The sequence below is a fragment of the Pelodiscus sinensis genome, chromosome 2 (genome assembly GCF_049634645.1).
Source record: "Pelodiscus sinensis isolate JC-2024 chromosome 2, ASM4963464v1, whole genome shotgun sequence".
In the NCBI taxonomy this organism is placed as follows: domain Eukaryota; kingdom Metazoa; phylum Chordata; order Testudines; family Trionychidae; genus Pelodiscus; species Pelodiscus sinensis.
In genome coordinates, this window is record NC_134712.1 from 33,036,404 (window position 1) to 33,061,733 (window position 25,330).

Sequence of the window (25,330 nt, forward strand, 5' to 3'; positions counted from 1 at the left end):
AGTTTGACCCAAAGTCCATGAAATTAATCCCTTGTTTAATTTCACTGATATTAATGGAATTTGTTTCATTATCTGAAAATTTTGCATAATTATTAATGATTTTTAAAATATTAAAAATATTCTCTCATCTATTTAAATGTCAGATTGAATCACGGCTGCCTCAAAACAACTTTTTCTTTGTTGTACCACCCATACCAATCATCATGGAAATGGTTTCTTGAATAACAAACACATTGTACCAACACATTTTGTTTCTTGAATAACGAACTTTGATTTTTTTCCTTTAATACCTAACCATATCAACCTCAATTATGAGCTGAGCCAAAAAAAAATCACATAAATAGTAAAGATATATTTTAAGTTTCTAGTGCAACAAAGCAGTTTAGAACTATAACTTTTTTTTCCATAGCATAAGTTTAAATTGACCAAATTAATATTATTTTTCTAATTTTGAGTTAAAAGAAAACAAGAAGCAGCTAGGATGTGGTATGTCAATTTACAGTACAAATATATGTTTTTATAATTCAACTACTCATAGATCATTTAATTACAGATATGCTGATGGAATCTTGTATTAAAGGGAAGCTGTCAACTTGGAAAGCAAATAATCAGTGGAACATTTTGTGCCTAATACTATCACAAGTAATATATTTTACATCTAGAACAGAAAGGGATAAGAGAAAGCATTTTTCTCTCATTTCAGCTTGTTAACTTTGTGCATTTGAAAGCACTTTGTTTCACTGTTTTATTGATGATCATTTTCATGATGCTAACACACTTTTCTAGGGGGACCTCACATGCATGCTCTTCCTCAGGCTCTGCAAGAGGATGCTCCCAGTACCAGTAAAACTAAAATAGAAGTCTCAGCTGGCAGGGTAAGTGCACAGAAAAAAGTGACAGGAAAGAAGGAGTGGTCCCAAGTGTGTTGGATGATCTTTGTCTGGAGCCCATCCAAAAGTCTGCTCCTACTGTAGCTACAGAATAGGAACACAGGTTTTTTTTTTTTATTTTCTCATACTTGTCTATTAAAATATATATATTAAAAATCACATTGATAGGCTCCTTTAGTCTCTTTTAGTCTCTATCTTTCCAAAACAGAAGGTGGCTAAGAGGAGACATAATTGCTTTCTTTAAATACATTTGGGAGGTAAATGATGAAGAGCTATATAAACTGAAGAACACTGTTAACAAAAGAACAAAGGGTACGTCTACACTACAATGTTAATTCGAACTAACTTAGTTCGAATTAGTTAATTTGAACTAAGCTAATTCTAACTAACGGATCCAGACTAAAAAACTAGTTCAAATTAGCGTTTTGCTAATTTGAACTAGCATGTCCACATTGAGTGGACCCTGAACCAGGCTTAAGGATGGCTGGAAGCAGTGCCGGCAGGGCATCAGAGGAGGACTTAGAGCGTGGAGATGCTGTCTCAGGCTAGCCGAGGGCTGTGCTTAAAGGGACCCGACCCCCACCCCGGACACACAGTTCTCAGGGGTGCCCCGCTTGCAAAGCAGTCCTGGCTTGGATTGCCCAAAGTACCCACACTGGGCACATCACAGCACTCGGCCATCAGCCCGGCTGCACTTGCCACAGGCTGCCATCTGGGGAGAGGGGGCAATTGGGGGGCTGCAGGAGAGGTTCCACCCCCAGAAGCCTGCAGAGCCAGCCCAGTCCTCTCCATCGGGGGTGCGTACCCCATTCCTCCCTCACCTCCTTCCACTTACCCTTCCCTAGCCCCTCTTCTTGATGTACAAAATAAAGGACAATTGTGGTAAAAAATGGAATCTGTCTTTATTGAACAAAACTGGGGGAGACTGGGAAAAGGAGGTGGGAGAGGGGAAGAGAGAGGCTGGGAGAGGGGAGGGCAACTAAAATGATCAGGGGTTGGGAACAGGTCCCATATGAAGAGAGGCTAACGAGACTGGGACTTTTCAGCTTAGAAAAGAGGAGACGGAGGGGGGACAGGATAGAGGTCTCTAAAAGCAGGAGTTGGGTGGAGAGGGTGCATACAGAAAAGTTCTTCATTAGTTCCCATAAAGAAGGACTAGAGGACACCAAAGGAAAGGAATGGGTAGCAGGCTTCAAACTAGTAACAGAAAGTTGTTCTTCACAAAGCAAAGAGTCAACCTGTGGAACTCCTTGCTGCAGGAGGCTGTGAAGGCTACAACTAGAACAGAGTTGAAAGGGAAGTGAGATCAAGTCATGGAGGTTGGGTCCATGGAGTGCTATTAGGCAGGGGGTAGGAGTGGTGTCCCTGCCCAAAGTTTGTGGAAGGCTGGAGAGGGATGGCACGAGACAAATGGCTTGGTCACTGTCTTCGGTCCATCCCCTCCAGGGTCCCTAGGGTTGGCCGCTGTTGGCAGACAGGCTACTGGGCTAGATGGACCTTTGGTCTGACCCAGTACGGCCATTTAAGCTCAGGGCTCAGGGTTGGGGGTCTAAGTGGACCACCTTGATTTTCATGCACACCTGCTCCTGGATGCCAGGCTGGCAGCTCTCCTGCCCTAGCCAGACACTTTCCTGTGCCTAGTGCGGAGGTCGTGGACGAGGTCCACGATGTCCGCACTAGCCCAGGCAGGTGCCCGCCTCTTGCGGTCCCGGGCAAGCTCCCGGGAGCCGCCAGCCTGGTCCCGGGAAGAGGGGGAGGGCTGGGGGCATCGGGTGGCTGGCTCGATCCGTGCCAGGTGCAGGGTATGCTGGCTGGGTGCTGGCAGTCTTGCACCTGGCACGGTCACCGTAGCCAGCCCGTGCCCCTTTAAGCGTCCAGGGCCGGGAGGGGGGCATAGAGTTTCCCTGGTGTTGGCCAGAGTGGCCACCAGGGAAACCTGGGGAGGGCTAGCCTCCCACTAGTTCGAATTAAGGGTCTACACAGCCCTTAATTCGAACTAGCTAGTTCGAACTAGGCTTAATCCTCGTAAAATGAGGTTTTCCTAGTTCGAACTAAGCGCTCCGCTAGTTCGAATTAAGTTCGAACTAGCGGAGCGCTAGTGTAGCGCCTATTAAAGTTAGTTCGAACTAACGTCCATTAGTTCGAACTAACTTTGTAGTGTAGACATAGCCAAAGAGATATAAAATGCTCATCAGCAAACTCAGGCTGGAAATGAAAAAATAAGATGTCTAACTTTTAGAGGGTGAGGCTCTGAAACAGCCTCCTGGAAAATGATGTGGGGACAGCAACTTAGTTTTAAAAGAAAGATGGACAAATTTAAGTGCAATCATGATAGGATTGCTGGGAAAGGTCGGGGGTGCTGGTCTTATTCATGTTTCAGGGTTTCACATGGCTGCAGTGTCGGAAAGAGGTTACCTCCTCCCCCCAAAAAATATATTCTAGTAGGGTTCTTTAACCTCCTTCCTGTAAAAGATTAGGAATGACAAAGGCTGGAAAAGGGGACATTGGACAAAGTGAGGCAGAGCTCTGAGGTGGCACCGAGAATTATCTCAAGTGCTTGGCTGGCTGTTCCTTGCTGACATGGTAAAGATCTAACTAAGGTTAGGAAATAATTTTCTCCAATGTCAGACTGGAAGTGACTTTGGGGGATTTTCACCTTTCTCTGCAGCTTGTGGGTAGAGGTCACTTGCCAGGATTATCTGGGTATATCTCAACCTTTTTCCTGCCACTGTGAAGGCCCTTGGGCACTGGTGCACCTCAGTCTCTCCTATTCTATGCATGTAGCACATAAGAGTCTAGTCATCTGTGAGATGTGATACTTGATTTAACTTCGATTGTTGAGTTTAGTGTGTGAGTGCTGGGAGGAGTTGATGACCTTTGAGTTACAAGGATGTCAGACGAGATGGCTGACAGAAAACTTTCCATTAACACTGGACCATACAGAGCAAATACAAATTACTATTTTAGTTAAATCTATAGATACTAAAATATGGAAACATGGATCTTTAATTTCTTTAAATATACAGGGTTAAATTGTTCATGCTTGTAGCATCTAAAATATTCATTCATCCATTTTATACAGATAAATAACATTTAACTAAATATTTCTGCAAAATTAAATATCTATTTTTTGCCACTAAAGAAAAATGAGTAAATACACTATTTCCAAACTAAGCCACTAATAATGTTACTAACGAAAAAAATGAAAATATAAATTTGCACTCTTTCAACAGTTTTGGATTTTTTTCTACAGTACTATATATTCAAAAATTGGCACAACACATGTAGCATTTAACATATCCATTATACTTACAGGCTTTATTTTTGTATAGTTTAAAACAGTTTTTAGATTTAACATATTATAGGTTTGAGACAGATAAATGGTAGTTATATTTTACATAATGAATTCAAATGTATCCTAAAATAAATCAAAGTGGTGGGGGCCCCACAAATTGTTGAAAGGTAAAGGTAAAGGGCAAAGCAAATCAAATCAAAGAAAAGCATGTCCACTGGTGAACGCCTTAACCAACCCTCACTATGGAAAAATTCCCAGTAAGTCAATGGGAGTGAGAACTTCTGAAATGATCACTATATGCCTTTAATGATGTGCTTGCTTTCCCAAGAAAAACTGAACAAGTATCAAAGGGGCTATTTCTGCAATAAGAGCTAGAAGACTTCAATTTATCTTGTTCCAAATTGTATGTCCTTTGTACTCCATAGTCCTTCTTTTCAAGAACAACCCAACATATTACTACATTCACATAAAGAAGTTCTAGAATCATCCCTGTTCTTTCTATCTTGAAAACCTTGGAAAGAGACAGGCCAAGAAATACACCTTTTCTGGGGTCAGTGGGGAAAGAAAGAAATGAAGGATCATTTACATGACCTAAGAAATCAAATTTGCTACTACAATTAGTAAACTCTAGAAGCAGATTAGGAACACACATTTGGTAGCACTACACTCTTTACTTACCCATAGTTTTCAGCTGAACCATTGACTACATGATCTGCCCATGAACTTGCACCATTGTACCACCTTTACAATGCAGTTAAAATAAAGAGGTGTTATAAATATACATAGGTAATATTAATAACACTATAATTCATGTGTCATATTTGCTTCTCACTAATCTAGAGATTTTTTTCAATTGCTTCCAATATGTTTTCTGTGTTTCCTCTTCTTTGCTAAGAGGTATCAGGGAAAACAGGTGCCTTCTGGCAACAGTTATGTATATTTTTCCAGATACAATTCCCAATTTATTTCAGTAAGGTAACTATATAATTTTCAAGAAGTTTACTTAACCATTTACTTCTTTCTTTAAGGTTTGATCCTTCAATGCTTTTGCATGCAACAAATCCATTTTCTTTTAGTGCATGTGGAATACTTTAAAGATTAAACCATAGAGAGTACTCTCAAATTAGAAAGATATACCTAAGACAAACCACTTTCTTTACCTATGTCCTAAAACACCTCTGAATAGTAAGGCAACTTAAAAGTTCTGTTTACTGTTATCTATTGAAGATTTTTTGTTGAATTATTATATTTGTTTGGAAGGAGGTAAGGTGCTGCATTCCATTCAGCTCCCATAATGAAAAAATCTATGAAATGATAATCACTGTTAGTGGTGTAGGTGAGCTACCTGATTTATATATGTGCAGCCTGACATCAGCAACATCAGTCAAAAACAACATCAAGAGATTTGTAGAAAGGTTCTGTTTGAATGGAAGAAGAAATTGAAAAAGAGATTCTGGGAAGGTGAAGTCATGATCTCAAAATGTTACTAACGAAATACCTGTCCTTCCAGAGAATATACTTATTGTTTATTATTTTATCATTTATTATCCTAAAACTCTGGAAGCATGTGCAATTCATATAACTCTGGGTAAGAGACAGGGTGAGCAAATCAACTTCGGTAATACATGGAATCCTCAGATCTCCTGCAAGCACCGGTTATGTAGAACTGAGAATGCAGTGGTTCCATGAATCTTCAGATAATGGTGAACAAGAACTAAGACTGGGATTTCCAAAGAAGGCTATGGAATCCTTGAAAGTCAAATGCAGTTGTGTGCCTAACTTCTTTAGACTCTATTGAAAATCTCAGGCTAAGCGTCCATGATGACCCTCTTAGTGATTTTGATACTGTTGAACACAAGGTTTTTGCTGAAACTATAGCAAGCTACTTCTTAGGACCGCTGTGAAACCATAGCTTGCATAGAACATGGTGGTCCATTCATTAAAGGATGTTTCTCACACATTATTATTATTAAATTTATTTTCACTTTTTAAAACTTATTAATTTTGGGAAGAGAAGTGACATTTTTGAAGGAAATCCAGCTGAAGTTCTACATCATAAAGTAAGCGGGGATAGAGGGAAGGAGATGTAACACCTGAACACTTAGGCTACGTCTACACTGGCCCCTTTTCCGAAAGGGGCATGCTAATCTTAAACTTCGTAATAGGGAAATCCGCGGGGGATTTAAATATCCCCCGCGGGATTTAAATAAAGATGTCCGCCGCTTTTTTCCGGCTTGTAGAAAAGCCGGAAAAGAGCGTCTAGACTAGCCCGATCCTCCGGAATAAAGCCCTATTCTGGAGGATCTCCTTTGAAGTAGGAATAAGAGATCCTCCGGAATAGGGCTTTATTCCGGAGGATCGGGCCAGTCTAGACGCTCTTTTCCGGCTTTTCTACAAGCCGGAAAAAAGCGGCGGACATCTTTATTTAAATCCCCCGCGGATTTCCCTATTACGAAGTTTAAAATTAGCATGCCCCTTTCGGAAAAGGGGCCAGTGTAGACGTAGCCTTAGAGAACAAGAGATTTTCCACCTGACTTCAGTTCAATTCTTTTTGTATCTTTAATTTTATTAATGTCATTTAAAACTGAATCAGTGCTATATTATTTATAAGGTTGTAACAGAGGCTGGTTATGAAATTATCAACACACTCTTGATTTTAGAACATTGTTTGGATCAATTAAACTTTAATACCTGTATCAATAAAACAGCATATCTGTTTTAAAATACTATAGAGGTGTTTTACTGTAGACAACTGTAATGTGTAAATATGAATCTAAATTTTACAAAAAGGGATACAAATATGATTGTATTTGCTCATGATGGGTGATTGTAAACTAACTCTTTTCACAATAAACTTACTTGGAAATTGTGGAATATGTTATGTGAGGCATATTTCAATTAAGGGGGAACCACCCAACTCACCTATATTGTTGGTAATTTCCCCCATCCCTCCTTACCAATAAACATATTTCCAGGGAACATTTGTACTTAAAATACAGAGAGTAGTTCACGTAGTACTAAAATAACATTTAGCATTTCCAATCATGAAGAATGAGTGTTCCAAATTTAAACAAATATTCCATGAAATGCATTGTAAAGCTCAAGTATCGTGATTGTTGGCCAATTCGTGATTCTACAGTTCACTGCTCACAAAATGTTATATTATTAAAATTTATCTATTTCTACTATATAAATCAAAATACCTTTCAGGAGTATGGGCAGAGTCGTCATAATATGTATTAGGCACTCTTCTCTCCTGCCTAGTCCTCCTGAATATGAAATAAATAGCACAGATATTTTAGACATTTTAATAGGGCCTTATAACTGAGTGTTTTTCCTTGTTGTCTCATAGAGACGATGTACGTACAGTAAGATTGGACACTTATGTACAGTAATATCTATTAAAACATAAATATTCAAAGCCAAATTAATTTTTAAAACTGCTTTACGTTCAGTTAGTATTCAACCATAATGAATAATGTATTCAAGCCTTGTGAGTTATTCAAAGATTTTTTTCTAATAACTCAGTCATTTCACCATGTAAGCGGTGTTTAAGCAGGTGAGTTTTTCAGCAAAAATAAGATATGGAAGCTGTGAAATTCCATGCTTGGTAACAGAAATTGAAAGTTCATTTTCTTGCTGTAAAGTGGAACAATAAAATAGCTGAAAAGATGAAAAATACATCTCTTGCACCTACATGTATAAATTAGCTTTCATTGATCTCCAAGCACAATCTCTTCAATATAAACAAAAAGGGTGAAAATAAAAGGTCCTGAAGGAATTTTAAAAGAATAAAAAACAGTGTAGTCCTTTAAAGGGTGAAACTGGGCTTTGAGATGCCAAATGAGAATGGAAGCACTCAACAATGTGAGTCCAAACAAAACACAAGTTTGACATGCACGTGACTAGTGAGTATTGGAATAGTTAGACTAGATAGACAGACCAGTTTCCTTTTAAAATGAATTTGTAATTAAAATGTTGAGAACACTATGCTGTACATTTTAGTTAATCTGAGTGTCAGCCTATTTAAATTGAGTGACTGTGGAAGTGTGAACTGTGATCTGAACCAAAATCCTTGTGCTGTATTTGTGAACTAGGAAAGAAATGTAGGAAGAAAGCAACTGAATGATTCCCCAAGTGTTTAACAAACAGCAAGTAAAACTCTAGAAGGCCAGCTGAGATAGTGCCTAAAATGACTTTGATCTGAGGAAAAATTAGGAACTACCTATTAGTAGTGGGGTACTGATTAGTGCAACCATCTGGGATTAACATTAAAAGATGTCAACTACTTGGCTATCCCTCTGAAGCTTTTGGAAGTCAGGAAGTAGGTGAGGTACTTAAGAACTGAAAGAAACCTAACAGAATGATTATCAGGAAAGTTATGAAAAGCTGTATGGGATGGAAACATAGAATAAAGGAAGGCTGAAGATTATAACTTCTAGAAAGACTAGAAGCTAAAGGAAAGGAAAAAGAGGAATATGCAGGCAGCTATGTCATGCTAATATCCACAATGGCTTCTCTGATTGACAAGAAAAAAGATTCCAATGAGGAAAGGCCCTGGGAGGTATGTAGATTGCCCTGAATGATGAACAACAAGCACTGCACTGCAATCATCAAACAGAAAGAAACAGCAAATAACTCCTGATTAATGACTCCATAGTGGGAAATATACTACAAGACATCTTTGGGCCAGATGAAGGCAGGATTGCCTGCCTTTTTCTGAATGTCAGCACAAAATATATTATGAAATTATGCTTGATATCCTAATGAACTGTGGAAAATTCCACATGATTTTAATCCATGTCTGAATGAATGGCACCTGTGAAGGAATATTTAATATAATCAAGAATGACTTTAGGAACTGAATTTGGGATTGATGTAGCTTATTTTTGCAGACATTCAGTATTAAGCAAAGTGAAAGACGTCTGAGACTAACAATATAAAAAAAGAGGTGTCTGGATTTCAGAAACTGTTCTTGATGAGAGGTGATTGCATGAATCAGCGAGTCTTCACCAGATTGTAATTGGATTGTGACAAGATAGTGCTTGTTAGACAAGTGTTAAACTAGGCAATATGAGAAGAAAAGGGAAGATTTTGCTAAATTGAAGCAATTTCTCATATACTCCCAAAATACAAACTCAAAATAAGAAAGATTTAAATTATTTTGGATATTTTAACAGACATTGAAGAAGAAGAAAAGTACAGTGTATTAATTGGCACACGTGTCTATGAACAACTGTCAGAGTATGGGAGAAAAATAAGAATACCTAGGATAAATGATGGAGGTTTAATTAAAACTTGGTGAGATGATTCTCATAACTGAAATATCATCAAAGACAGATACCAGACTACTTGGACTGAAAAGATCAAAACATTCCTTAAATCTGAGGGCACTCTGTACACCATTTTAATAGTTGAATTAGGCCCACACAATACTATTTTTGCTTTACTAGATTTTTCTCTTTTAGATGACTAGCACAGGAGCTAAAATGATAACCCTCTGGGGCCATGTTTACACTAGAAAATTATTTTGAATTTACTAAATTCAACTTCTGGGGACCCAATTTTACAATTTCAAAGTTCTGTGTCCTCACTATGGGGAAGAATCCAATGTAATCTGAGGCAAGCACTATTTATGTGAATACACATAATATAGACTCAGAGGCTCAGAAAGCACTTTGGGGAGGTGCGGGAGGCCTCTTAGAGGCCAATTAGTTTGAATTAGCAGCACTGGAGTATCCACACTAATGTTATTTTGGATTTACAAGTTCAGGAATACCATTATTCCTCACAAAAAGCAGGACTACAGATTTCAAATTCCACTGTCCCTTATTCCGGAATAACCAGCTTGGTAGTGTGGATGTATTGCTTACAAAATCAGCCTTGGGAAGTAAATTTCAGACTATGGTCCTAATGTAGACCAAGCCTGAGTGAGATCCTCTTGTATATATCGATTTAGCTTCATTCTTCAGCTATGTTGAATTATACCCACTGAAGATCTACCCCATAGTCTGAAACGAGTCCCAGATAAACCAAGGTAAATGATTTATACTAAAATATAAAAATAACTAATTAATTAAGATAGTTTCTTTAACTGGCTAATTTTTTTTCATACTCTCAAGAAATGCTTTACATATGCAAAACTTTGATTAAATTGTCTCTGTCTTGAATCACAAGACAGTGATTCAGAAAATCTCAAGCTAGATTCTCATCAGTTATGCAGCAGTGTAGCTCCAATGACATTAATGGTGCTATGTAGATTTATACAAGCTGAAAATCTGTCCTCAGAAATATGCTACCAGCTCTGCTGTGAAATTGTTATGTGATTTCTAGAAAGCTACATACCCCCATATCTCTGTGCCTGTTTCCCCATTTGAAAACAAGGGATAATGACATACATCTGAATATGCCGAGGCTTGAATTAAATTTGTAAGCAATCTTGAAGGCTTCAAATTGAAGGTAGTTTGGAAATTGTAATTTGATGTTATTTTTCTCCATTTGGTTACACGGTGGTATCTTTTGACTATTCGGTGTAATTTGGAGGTAACACTAATGTGTCTGTTGCTTAACTTGTTTACAAAAGTTAGGCTCTACATCTTGATCTAACCTGTAAAAAGCAGGTTACTTTTACTATTACGTCATGTTAAATCCCCCAGAATCATACCCATAAAGCAACACAACTTCAATGAAAAGTTTTGCCTGAGTCTGAAAGATGTAAGGGAGCCCTTTAAAACATCGCCATGGAATATTTAATGAACAAGATTGCCTTAGGCTAATAAGTAAAATAAAGGATTCAAGCAGAGAAGAATGCGTCTGGATCATCTGGTTATGAGTGCGGGGGAACTAACAGAGAATGCGGGAATAATGAGGATGCTTAGTACTTCGGGCCATTAATTACTTGCATACACCATAATAATCAACAGGTTCAAAGGCTACAAAAATACAATCCCTAACTAGATAGAAGGACTCCTTAATTATTTGAGATTAAAAATAACAAACTTGTAACAGGTTACAAACAATATTTTGTAAATCTCTCTAAACTCCTATTAACCCACTTTATGTTTTCTAGAAGCTTTACCAAAATTCCTTGATAAAAATCTGCATATAAATCCAAAATACTTTTCAAAAAAAGAAATCACAGTTTTCCAATTAGGCAAAATAAATTATATGAAATGGTGAAGTGATTACTATTTAACATACACACACACACACACACACACACACACACACACACACACACACACACACACACAATTCATTAAAAGAAGTAAACATAAGAAAGCAAATAAATAGCTACATTAAAAAATTCATAAGCATCCCAAATTTTCATGAAGGAGTCAGATTCTAATCTCAGATGTACAGAGCATATTGCCATTTATATAAAAATGTATTCTGTTTTGTTGCTGAGCAAAAGTAGACATTTAATTGCACAGTGAAATTGCTTAACTAGTGTTATGGTTCTTAGAAACAAAGTAGAGAACTTTTTCTTGTCAGGACAATGATCCCCAAGAACACTTCCATGCAAAAAAAGACCTGCTCTACTTGATTAACTAGTACACCCACCAATAATAGCTAATGTAACAAACTTAAGCGTGAAAACATAAGCACCCTAACAATACATAATCTTGGGTTCTTGCACCTACAAGTGCAAGTCTTACCATTATCACAATTTTCAGTCGGTATATGTTTACAGGCAGATGGGGGGGGGGGGGGGGGGAGGGTAGAAGAGGCAGCTCTCCGAAGGTGCTGCTCACAGGGAGCCTGCTTAAACATCAGCTTCCCATGAGCACTGGCTCTCACCTGCCCCACACACCTGCAGTGCTATCTCTGATATAGGAGGAGGGGCTGTAAGTAACCGTGAGGGTTAACCAATGAGCCCAGGCACATCGGTTAATCATTTACTTCTTTACATTGTCACATCCCCACTATACACCAAGCACTATAACTTTAAATGCTGTCCCCCTTTCTTGTTTCTACACACATGCCTTGACCAGATTACCTCCCACACACAGTACCTATACAAGTAGTTGTGAATGGAGGATGCAGAAGATGGTTTGGTTTGGAGACAGGCTGGTAATGTGGTAAAAGTGATCCAGTTAAAGTGGGTGATTAAAGACTGGCATCATAGGGGACAGAGTTCATGCTGTAGTGCATTGTTGTGATGACAGAGAGGAACAGTCTCTCTGCTCTCAGTTTTAGTTCTCCGGGAGTAATATAAGGAAAGCCCTATTCAGGCCTTGCAACCCATACTGAGTGCAGTGTTTTTCTAGATAAATTGTATCTTAAACTTAAACAGCGGTAACAATAATATAATCTGCCCGAGGCTGAAAGTGGTCCTGGAAAGTTTTAGCCAAAATTGTTAAGATTTGGAAAAGCTGAAACCATCTGAAAGCAGAGTCTTTGATTAGAGATTGTTAGTCAATCTTCTTTTTAGTAAATGTGCAATGTGTGTCAAGTGGCATATGACTAGAATTCACCATTGAATTTGATCCTCTGGTTGGATCATTAGCTTCCCTGGCCTGGGCGAGGAACTGACAGGGGGTATGTCTACACTACCCCGCTAGTTCGAACTAGGAGGGTAATGTAGGCATACCGCACTTGCAAATGAAGCCCGGGATTTGAATTTCCAGGGCTTCATTTGCATAAGCGGGGAGCCGCCATTTTTAAAACCCCACTGGTTCGAACCCCATTTCACGAGGAGTAACGGTAGTTCAAACTAGGAAGCCTAGTTCGAACTACCTAGTTCGTGCCCCGTGTAGCCGCGCTGCACGGGGTTCGAACCAGCGGGGTTTTAAAAATGGCGGCTCCCCGCTTATGCAAATGAAGCCTGGGAAATTCAAATCCCGGGCTTCATTTGCAAGTGTGGTATGCCTACATTACCCTCCTAGTTCGAACTAGGAGGGTAGTGTAGACATACCCAGGGAATGTAACATGAATGCATGCTGCCAGCTCTCTGTGTTATACTTATAACAGTAGCACCGCTTTAATAAGTCTGTCTATTCAGTTATGGCAGAAGTAACCTACTGTTAAATCACTTGAAGAAGATGGCACAAGCCACAAAACCACAAAGTCTATGGGGATGATTTATTAATAATTTGATTTAGAATAGACAAACTCTACTGTAGGCAGCTTGCTAGGTAAAAGCATTTCAGAGTGTTCAGTCTCATAGACTCATAGACTTTAAAGTCAGAAGGGACAATTATGATTACCTAGTCTGATCTCCTGCATATTTCAAATCACAGAACCTCTCTTCTCCCTCCCCCCACTCTTCTAATAGAACTATAACCTATAACTGAGTTACTGAAGTCCTCAAATCAAGATTTCAAGTTACAGATAGTCCACTTTTTATATTAGTTTAAATCTGCAAGTGACCCATGCCCCATGTACCAGAGGAAGGCAACCTCTCCCCCAGGTCTCACCAATCTGACCTGGAAGAAAATTCTAACCCCAAATATGGCCATTGGTTAGACTCCAAGCATATAGACAAGACCCTCTAGCCAGATACCTGGGAAAGAATTCTCTGCAGTAACTCAGCATTCTCCCCATCTAGTATCCCATCTCCAGCCAATCAAACTGTGTATAACCAAGCAGGCAGGCAGAGTTTGTTAAGCTGTGCGGACTTTGGAGCTGGTTAAGCAGTGTGGACTTGGAAAACTCCTGAGAGGAATTGTCATGTCAAGGAAATGTATACAAAGAATATTTGAACAAGGTATCTTGGAGATTTAAAGATTCCTGTGGGATTGTAAAAGTTCTGGATACCGTTTTATTTGTTTCTTTTATATCTCTGAAGCTACTTCTACAGCTACTAATACACTTTTTTAATACAAAGCAAAACATTAAAAATTAGATAAGGATTTGTCCTTCTGATTGAGTGAGACTAAGGGTGCATCTAGACAACACCCTTCTGTTGGAATAAGATATGCAATTTGCGCTAAGCTTATTCCAAGTCTAAGTTGAAAGAGCTTATTTTTTCAAATCTAAGTTGAAAGAGTTTATATTTCAAAATAAGGCTGTTCTGACAAATCCCTTAATGCTCGTGGAATGAGGGTTACAGTGACACCGGAATAATGTGCCCACTATACTTGGGAAATAGCGGGCACTTTTAAAGACGCGGCGTTGCTATTTCGGAATACTTGCGGTATCTCGAAATAGCAACTCAGTCTAGACATACCCTAAGATAGCAACCATAAGCTAGTGTAGCAGGGATTTTTCAGTTTCTGCAGTGTACCAGTACAGAAGAGCTACATATCAGCTCTTCCTTTAAAGAAATGGCAATAGCTACCATTAAGAACACTAAACGAGATTAGAATCTGGCTTTAATAATTTCATAGCATCTTGAAGTGATATCCCCATATTTTTGCATTCCCACAAAAACATTCATTTTCCTTATATTTAGTGTTTTATTGAAAGAACCGTACACTAACAAGCCTTCTAAATGCTAGGCCATACTGGCACTTCTCTGAGGGCTTATCTACACCGGCAAGGCAGTGCAGAATATGCCAGGGTGAGAATTTAAAGTACAATAGTTATTCTGCATAAAATGACCACATTAATAACACTCTTACTCTGAATAAAAAGTGCCTTTTTTTGCAGTTTACCTTTCAAATGCACTAGTTGTGCCAGAGTGTTTTGCAGTTTAGCTTCCAAATGCACTAGTCATGCCAGACTATTTCCCCATGTAGACAAGCTTTGGAGGCAGCTATGTTCCACATACAATATTTCCTATTCACTGATATTGGCTAAATATTAGCTACTATGAGCTAAACATCGTCACAATCTCTAAAATACTCCCTACCATACATGGGTGTTATGAAACTAAACTCATTATGAATGTGAGATATGCAGCAAATATTGAAATTTACAAATACCTACAATGAAAATGAATGAATGAACAAATTTTTTTTACAAGTATTAAAATGAATCTCTGCCAGAATTTTTCAAACAAAGGGTGGGATTTTCAAGAGTTAAACATTTGTTTCCAATGGGAGTAGAGTGAGGACAGCAACGTGCACTTTTGAAAATCCCAGATAAAACGATGAGTTATTATAACCCCTTTATATTTATGAATATATTGTTTTCTAAACTTGCCTTTTTATCTTAGCAAACCATTCAGATATTCTTAGTATTTAAAAAAAGAAATATACTTATATTTAATAAATCTTAGGTTAATACATTTGTCAAATAATCATAGTATATTGTACAGTATCTTTATTGCATAAATTTGTTGCTGAAAAACATACATTGTTTAGTTCAGAACCTGAATGGATTACTGTCTACCTAAGTATAAGTGGGAGAATGAATAATATACTCCCCACTGATTATACCTCTCAAGATCATAGTAAGCACCCTCAGAATAAGTACGACACATCTTTCGGGAATGAAGTAATCTGATTGCATCTTCACAAAAGAGAGGATACATTGTGCAATCCTTGCTGCCAAAACATAAAGGGCGAACACAATGAAAAACAACATAATAATGAGATGAGGACAAATTAACATGAAAAAACAGGAACTTTCAGCAAATAAGGTAATAATCAGAAATAGAACTCAGCCAATACAAATTGAAATGAGAAACTGAGGATTGGTCAATTTAGCAATTACTGGAAATAAAAATATATAAGATAAATTAACTTGCAGGTGAGAATATTAAAAAAATCATACTTAGAATTTGCCTGTTGTAACCTTAAAGTTTAAATACTGTATATGGCAGATGTATTTCCATTGAGTATTTATGTTGGTTGATTTTAAATAGTTTTTTTAAATAACTTTCTTGAAGAGAGACCTTGCAACTGAAAAATGTAGTTTCATTTTTATGTGGCACCAATTATAGACTTTGGGGCTGAAAAATGTAAAAACATACAATGTCCTATAAAATAATATCCTATCGTAGGGTGTGTCTAGACTACAGGATTTTTTCAAAAAAAGTGGCCTTTTTTTTAAAAACTTCACCTGCGTCTAGACTGCAGCTGTGTCTAGAAAGTAAGTCGAAAGAACGCAGCAGTTTTTTCGACTGCGGAAAACCTCGTTTTACGAGGAATAACGCCTTTTCTTGAAAGTGCTCTTTCGAAAAAAGGTGCTGTATAATGCAAACTGTGCTTTTTCGAAAGAGAGCATCCAGACTGCATGGGTGCTCTCTTTCGAAAAAGCGGCTTGCTTTTTCGAAAGTACTGGCTGTAGTCTAGACGCTCTTTTTCAAAAGAGGCTTTTTCAAAAGTATCCTTCAAAAAAGCCTCTTTTGAAAGAGGCTTGCAGTCTAGACATAGCCTAGCTGTCTACCAACTAATAACCCAGACACCATTTTTTTCTATAAACACATTAGTTATTTTGGTACTAAGAACAATTCTTCTGAATTTTATATCATGTAGGTAAACACAGGTACATTCTTTTATCCACACAGTATCACACAGAGGAAAATATGTACCTGGTATCTCTGTGATGGTGGTCAAATGACTGAGTATATCGAGAGCGAGGTAGCGTGAAACAATGACTGAAAGCATGGCAGAAACAAAAATGCAAATGTGAGACAATGAAATAAAAAGGGAATAATTTACATCACACAACAGAAACATGAAGGTCAGGTGGCTTGTGGACAGACCATTCATAAAATATTGCCTGGATGTACTCAAATAACCACTTAATTTTAAATCTGAAGTGTGGTACCAAACATCAAAACTAGGTAAAATACTTATACATTTTAAAGGAGAAGTTATGAATATTTTGAAAAAACTAGATTACTTTTCTGTAATTAATTTTTTCAGTTTACTTCCTCCATAGAGTCCAATAACTAGAGCGTGCATAACCTGGCTATATGGGACAACAGAAAATAATAAAAAATAAGCTGGTTTTTTAATGTTGATTGCAAAGCTCCATGTGTGATATGGAAACAAAGCATTGACTATAAATTCAAAGTCGAACAGACCATTCTTTATTTATCAGGCAGCTTCCACTTAAGGGAAGAATGAAGATTCTCATGCAAGCAGAGATATCGGAAACACATATAGAATTATGACTGTGACAATTTATGAAAATTCAAGTTATAGATCAACAACCCACTTTCATAACATCCATCCATAGACAGCAAATCTAAAGAGGCTAAAAAGCAGTCCCAACTAGTATATTATAGTTTTAAAATTTCTAGATAAACAAAAAGAAAAGAGTAGCCTTACCAAAGTAGTGTGTTAATCAAAATAATATTGATTTTAAAAACTGGCCCAAATGCTATGTGGAAATATTTTACAAATTTTATAACTCAAATTTAATGAAAACAGGGAGAAGTATCCAAAAACATGGCAGCCTTCTAAAATCTTCCTGGTTCTAATTCAGCCCAGACCTAGGTCCTACATTTCTCTTTGGAAAGAGAATCAATGACCAAGGCTACAATCTGACTACCATTTAGGTTTGGTAGTTCACAATGTGAAGGGTTATAAGGACAAAAAGTAAACCCTTCATACAAATGATTACAAGCACTGCAAGATGAGGATTCTGGGAAAAGAACTGGAGCCTCCGTTCTAACCTGCTTCTTATAAGAAGGGTGAGAGGAGTAGTTGGCATTGTCTTTAAAGTAGTTATACTTTTTCTTTATAAACTTGGAAGCAGCTAGTCAAAACAGGCTGCAATGACATCGCAACTCTACCTGGTCAGTGATTTCTTGCCCAGGTATCTCTTGGTTGTAGCCTGTGTACATTCCTGTACAAAATTTAACTCAAAATCCTTGAATGATTTCTGCAAAAACTGGAGAAAAGTAGAAATGTGCTCTTTACCATGACTATGTTGGTATTTTTCCACAGAGAATGTGAATTTAACTTCAGATAAGTCCTCCAGATCAGTGGCTCTCAATCTTTCCAAAGAACTGTACCCCTTTAGGGGTCTGATTTGTCTTGTATACCTCCAAGTCTCACCCAATTTAAAAACTGCTTGCTGACAACATGAGGCATAAAATACAAGTGTCACAGCACACTACTACTGAAAAATTACTTACTTTCTTATTTTTACCACAAAACTGTAAAATGAATCAATTGGTATATAAATATTGTACTTACATTTCAGGGTACAGAATATAGAGCAGTGTAAACAAGTCATTCTATGGCATTTTAGTTTGTACTTACTTTGCTCATGCTTTTTATATAACCTGTTGTAAAACTAGGCCAGTGTTTCTCAAAGCTAACAGAGCACTCTGCTTTGTTTATCTAAAGGCTCCACAGCCACTGAGTCTCACAGCTCCCATTGTCTCTGGTTCACTGTTTCCAGCAAAGGGAAGCAACATTGCCTGGGTTGACACTTCCTGCAGCTCCCCTTGGCTGGAAATGATGAACTGGAACCAATGAGAACTGCAAAGCTCTGTAACTGCAGAATCTTTAGGTAAACAAAGTGGAGCAGCCCATTAGCAGCTTTCTCAAAGTCCCATAGCCCACTTTAAGATACACTGAAGTAGGCAAATATGTAGATGAATTCATGTGCTAGAACCCCCCATCCCACTTCTGGGGACACGTACATATTGTTCCAGACCATCAGTTCCAAGCAGCAACTTCGATCATGTAATCCTCAGACTGCTTCCAACCATCTGGAAGTGTCATCTGAATGGGGAGGCATTGTATGACACCAGAAACTGGAAACTGGCAACACTACAGTCTATGGAATAAGAAGCACCAACATAAAGTCTTGAATTTCCTATTTAAATTACAGTTATATGTCTGGAGCAAAGAGCACTCTGTGTTCTGAGAGACACCCCTATAGAGATGGGGAGAGAACAATATGTTAGGGTATGTCTACACAAGCCCCCTAGTTTGAACTAGGGTGGCTAATGTAGGCATTCAAATTTGCAAATGAAGCCCGGGATTTAAATATCCCAGGCTTCATTTGCATGATCCCAGGCGGGTGGCATTTTTAAATCCCCTTAGTTCAAACTGACTGCCCGCGGCTACATGCTGCAGTCAGAAATTAATCCGAACTAAGTCTTTAGTTCGGATTAACTGTTACTCCTCCTGCAATGAGGTGTAACAGTTAATTCAAACTAAGGACTTAGTTCGGATTAATTTCTGACTGCTACGTGTAGCTGCAAGCAGTCATACTTTGGAAGGAGGAATAAGAGATCCTCCGGAAAAGGCTTTATTTTCCAGAGAATCACGTCTAGACTGGCGCTTTTCTCCGGCTTATCTCCAAGCCGGAAAAAAGCAGCAGCCATGTTAATGCAATTACCGCGGGGGATATTTAAATCCCCCGCGGATTTGCCTATTCCAAAGTCTACATTAGCATCCCTTTTCCGGAAAGGGGTGCCAATGTAGACACAGCCCTTGACTATAGTTCTGCTTCACTGACACAATTAAAAGTCTCTGATTCTTTCTTTCTTTCTTTCTTTCTTTCTTTCTTTCTTTCTTTCTTTCTTTCTTTCAGAAAGATGTGGACAAATTGGAGAGACCAGAGGATGGAAACAAAAGTGCTAAAAGGTTTTAGTGTGGGGAGGCTGCCTCACACAGATAACAGGGGAGTTAAAGCAGCCCTCAGAGAGCAACCCGAATCAATGGGAAGAAGGCTTATAGAGCCCGTCAATTAGAGAAAGGATTTTTAGAGCAGCCAATCATGGCCAGGTAGGGCCATATAAGAAGGGTTGCTCAGCTGAGCAGAAAGCAGTCTCTCTCTGGAATGCAAGACAGAAGAACTAACTGCGGAAATAGCCCTTCAGATTGAGCAGTGCTGCACAGGGTCAGGGAAGTGAGAAAGCTCCAGTCCAACTGACTGCCAGATTGAAACCCTGATACAGGGACAAAGAAGCTTCTGGCTGGGCTATGAGGATGTGGCTAAGGGAAAAAGGCAGCAGAGGCTGGAGGAGGGACAGTAGGTGGCTGTCAGCTATAGGGTCGCTAAGTTAGGATTCAAAGCAGTTGGCAAATCTCCCTCCCTTCCTCCCTGCTTCATCCAGTTGCCTCATTAGCAAGTGGGGTGCATCCACATTTCAGTTTGCCCCTGAGGAGAGGGGTTGGACCTTAGACTGACAGAGTCCTCTGACTTAAGTGGTGGAACTAAGGATTGCCAGTCTCCTGAAAAGGGGAGGGAAATGAATGGAATGGTGCATAGCCATGGGTCCCAGAGTGGTAAAGACAGCAGAAGTGACGGTGGGTGAGACACCACCTGAGGAGGAGCATGGTTGCACCAAGCTAATTCCCTGGATGGCCAGTAGGAAGTGCCATTGTGGTGAGTCACACCACATTACAGGTTTGGAAAAAGCTAACTTATGAGGAAAAGGTTAAATAAATGGGCATGTTTAGTCTTGAGAAAAGGCTGAACAGACATTCTAGGTTTTAGAGTGATAGAGACAGATTGACAATCCTGGAATTTTCTTTACTGGGGAGGGTGATCAATTAACAACATGAACAAATATGTTATGCTGTTACCATGATCATGATGAACACATGCTGACATGTGGCATAAGGGATCTGTCGAAAAAGCCATTCTTTCTTAACAGATCCCCCTCTAGACTGCTGCTTTTTGCCGACAAAGTGCTGAGTCGGCAAACGCAGTGGCCATTTTCATGCAAATTAGGCGTGGGATATTTAAATCCCTGCCTCATTTGCAATGTCGACCTACCTAATCTGCATCCCTCTGCCAACAGAGGGATGCAGTCCAGACATACCCTTGAAGTCTAATATGCTCACAAATCCTTTACAGGTTCCTAAAGATCACATCTTAAGAATAAATGGTCAGTAAAAAACATTTCAAGAAATTAACTGTGTGAATAACTTTTTTCTGATCATTGTTTTTTACATATCTCATAAGTAGACAAGTGGGACTTTAATTGATTCTTCTCTTTCAAAATTTTACACTGACTTTTAAAAATACTGTTAAAATGATTTTACTATAGTCTGAAACATCTTAAAGAAAATTCACAGATGAATAAAATAAAGATAGCTATAGAGAAAAAAGAGATGGTTAGCAATTAATAATTAAATACACTATGGTCCATGTTTTGGATTTTAATATTTTTCTCAGGGGACAAAACAAAAAAAATAGACTAATTCCTAGGTTTGATTTTCAAGGAATGAAGGATAAGCAAAATCGCAATAAGTGTTGTTATACAACAGTCAGGTTGTTTTATGTGCAACATTGAGGAAAAAAGGAAAAGTAGCACTAAATATAGTCATGCCCTCCAGAATCAGTTTAAGCGAACATTCCTTTATGCTTCTTTGCTATAGGAAAATTCTAGTGAGTGACTATGTTTTCACTCAAATCAGAGTTCAATGTCTATTTCAATTTCTGAAGGCCAGAATGCATAAAACTAGATTTTTCCACTCCAGTACCAGTCTTATCAAGGTGACTTCCCCCCCAGTAACACTTTGAAACCATGGACAAAGTCATACATCAGGCACTAGTCCAGGGATGGGCAAAATATGATTTGCATGTCAGATTTGGTCCACCAAGCCCCAGATTCAGTCCCTGAGAACCTCAGCTGGCTCCCTGCCTGCCCAGTCTCCGTTGAGCAGTCAGGAAAGCTGGCTGCTGCTGCACCATGTGATTCTGTGAATGCTGAGAGTACAAGGGAGGTGGCAAGAGGAAGACCGAGGACAGGGTAGGCCCACTGGTCAGTGAGGATGGAGAAACAGTAACAAGAAACTTGGAAATGGCAGACATGCTTAATGACTTCTTTGTTTCGGTCTTCACCAAGAAGTCTGAAGGACTGCCTAACATAGTGAATGCTAGTGGGAAAGAGGTAGGTTTAGAAGATAAAATAAAAAAAGAACAAGTTAAAAATCACCTAGAAAAGTTAGATGCCTGCAAGTCACCAGGGCCTGATAAAATGCATCCTAGAATACTCAAGGAGCTGATAGAGGAAGTATCTGAACCTCTAGCAATCATCTTTGGGAAATCATGGGAGACAGGAGAGATTCCAGAAGGCTGGGAAAGGGCAAATATAGTGCCCGTCTATAAAAAGGGAAATAAGAAGAACCTAGGAAACTATAAACCAGTTAGTTTAACTTCTGTGCCAGGGAAGATAATGGAGCAAGTATTTAAGGAAATGATATGTAAACACTTGGAAGGTGGCAAGGTGATGGGGAACAGCCCGCATGGATTTGTAAAGAACAAATCGTGTCAAACCAATCTGATAGCTTTCTTTGATAGGATAATGAGTCTTGTGGATAAGGGAGAAGCAGTAGATGTGGTATATCTAGACTTTAGTAAGGCGTTTGATATGGTCTCGCGTGATATTCTTATCAATAAACTAGGAAAATACAACTTAGATGGGGCTACTATAAGGTGGGTGCATAACTGGCTGGATAACCGTACTCAGAGAGTAGTTATTAATGGTTCACAATTCTGCTGGAAAGGTATAACAAGTGGGGTTCCGCAGGGGTCTGTTTTGGAACTGGCTTTGTTTAATATCTTCATCAACGATTTAGATATTGGCATAGAAAGTACGCTTATTAAGTTTGCAGATGATACCAAGCTGGGAGGCGTTGCGACTGCTCTGAAGCATAGGGTCATAATTCAAAATGATCTGGACAAATTGGAGAAATGGTCTGAGGTAAAGGGATGAAGTTTAATAAAGACAAATGCAAAGTGCTCCACTTAGGAAGGAAGAATCAGTTTCACACATACAGAATGGGAAGCAATTGTCTAGGAAGGAGTACGGCAGAAAGGGATCTAGGGGTTATAGTGGACCATAAGCTGAATATGAGTCAGCAGTGTGATGCTGTTGCAAAAAAAGCAAACATGATTCTGGGATGCATTAACAGGTGTGTTGTGAGCAAGACATGAGAAGTCATTCTTCCGCTCTACTCTGTGCTAGTTAGGCCTCAGTTGGAGTACTGTGTCCAGTTTTGGGCACCACATTTCAAGAAGGATGTGGAGAAATTGGAGAGGGTCCAAAGAAGAGCAACAAGAATGATTAAAGGTCTAGAGAACATGACCTATGAAGGAAGCCTGAAAGAATTGTGTTTGTTTAGTTTAGAAAAGAGAAAATTGAGGGGGGACATGATAGCAGTTTTCAGATATCTAAAGGTATTTCTACACTACAAAGTTAATTCAAAATAACTTCTGTTATTTCGAATTAACTTTAATAGCATCTACACAGGCAAACCGCTATTTCAAAATAAATTCAAAATAGTGGAGCCCTTATTTCGAATTTGGTAAAGCTCATTCTACGAGGAGTAACACCAAATTCGAAATAGCTATATTAAATTAAGTACTGTGTAGACACTTAATTCGAAATAGGGGGCTTTCAGTCCTTCCCAGGGACCCCGGTGGCCACTCTGGGCACAAACAGGAAAACTTACTCTTCTCTCCCCCAGCCCCGGAGAGATTAAAGGGGTAGACCCTGGTCACAGTGCCTATGCCAGCTCCAAGCCTGCCGGCTCAGAGCCAGCAGTGGCCACCGGGGCCCCTGATTCAGTGGCCCCAAAACATGAGCTAGCAAGCCACTGGCAGCCAGCCCTCCACCGCTTCCCAGGAGCAGTCTGCCAGCTCCCAGAAGCCTGACAGGGGCTGGAGAAGGCGGGCGGAGACCATGGACCTTATTCAAGTTTGGGGGGGATGCTCCCAAAGTCCATGATCTCCACACTAGACGGAGGAATGCAGCTGTCTATGGAAGGATAGCTGCCAGCCTGGCCACCAAAGGCCACATGCGAACCCAGGAGCAGGTTACCATGAAAGTTAAGTTGGTCTGGTGAGACCCCCAACTCTGAGCCCTTAGCTTCCCCTCCACCTTCTTCCCCTTGCTTCCCCCTTCTAGCTCCCTCCTCCCAGGTTTCCCCCTCCAGTCTTCCACCCTCTCTCTTCCCCTCTTCCACCTCCTTTTCCCAGTCTCCCCAGAGGTTCATCCCCCCCACTTTTGTTCAATAAACCCAGTTTCTATTTTTGAACATACATGTATTTTATTTGACATCAGGAAGGTGGGCTAGGGAGTGGTAAGTGGAAGGACGTGAGGGAGGAATGGGGCACAAGTCCCCGGTGGGGAGGACTGGGGAGGCTTTGAGGGCTCCTCAGGATGGATTCTCTCCCTCAGGGCCTCCTGGATCCTAACAGCATCCAAGTGGACTCCCCAGATGGCAGCCTGCAGCAAGTGCAGCCAGGCTAATGGCAACGACCCCATGAAACACATCGGCATGCCCAGTGGCAGCTCTGGCTCCATGTGGCCGAGTGCTGTGGTGTCCCGAGTTCGGGCACTCAGGGCACTCCAAGACAGGACTACTTGCTGTCCCTCATCGTGGTAGACTAGCAAGTGGGGAACCCTGAGAACTGTCTGTCCAGGGTGGGAGTAGGGTCCCTTTAAGCATGGAGCTCAGTTAGCCTCAGGCAGCAGCCTCACACACTAAGTCCTAACCTGATGCGTTGCCGGCACTGGTTCTGGACAGCCTTAACTTTGATTTAGGTTCCACTCAGTGTGGACGTGCTATTTCGAAATAGCAAAACGCTATTTTGAAATAGTTTTTGTGTATAGATGCGTTATTTCGAATTAGCTTAATTTGAATTAACTATTTCGAATTAAGTTAATTTGAAATAGCACTGTAGTGTAGACATACCCTAAAAGGGTGTCATAAGGAGGAGGGAAAAAACTTGTTCATCTTGGCCTCTGAGGATAGAAGAAGAAGCAATGGGCTTAAACTGCAGCAAGGGAGGTTTAGGTTGGACATTAGGAAAAAGTTCCTAACTATCAGGGTAGGCAAGCCCTGGAATAAATTGCCCAGGGAGGTGGTGGAATCTCCATCTCTGGAGTAGGTTAGATAAATGTCTATCAGGGATGGTCTAGAAAGTTTTTGGTCCTGCCATGAGGGCAGGGGACTGGACTCGATGACCTCTCGAGGTCCCTTCCAGTCTTAGTACTCTACGATTCTATGAAAAGGCTTCTCACTATTCCCCCTCCCCCGCCCCCCAGTAGCTCCCATTGGCCGGTTTCTGTCCAATAGCAGCTGCCTGTTTGCAGGACAGGCAGCATGTGAAGTGACCCTCCCCCCTCAACCTCTAGGCTCACCGTGTTTGCAGCAGCAAACATGACCCGAAGGCAGGAACCCTGGTTAAAGAACCTGCTGGGCTGCTGGCTGATAGCCACCCAGATAAGGTCTCCAGCCAGAGCCTGCCTCTGGCACCCAAGTCCCTCCCTCCCCCAAACCTGTGCCCCACTCCTGCATCCCTACCCCATATAACCCAAACCTTCTGA

The 25,330-nt window shown here is 39.8% G+C and overlaps 1 protein-coding gene across 1 annotated transcript in view; it reads right to left on the reverse strand.

Annotated features, from left to right (window-relative positions):
* RIMS2 (regulating synaptic membrane exocytosis 2) overlaps nucleotides 1-25,330 on the reverse strand; it is a 517,795-nt gene that overhangs the window by 212,112 nt on the left and 280,353 nt on the right. The window contains exons 16-17 of the mRNA XM_075920242.1: nucleotides 7,389-7,454; nucleotides 4,864-4,926 (exon numbers count right to left, since the gene is read on the reverse strand). Of these exons, the coding sequence (XP_075776357.1) occupies nucleotides 4,864-4,926; nucleotides 7,389-7,454 (129 nt within the window). The remainder of the gene's footprint in view (nucleotides 1-4,863; nucleotides 4,927-7,388; nucleotides 7,455-25,330) is intronic.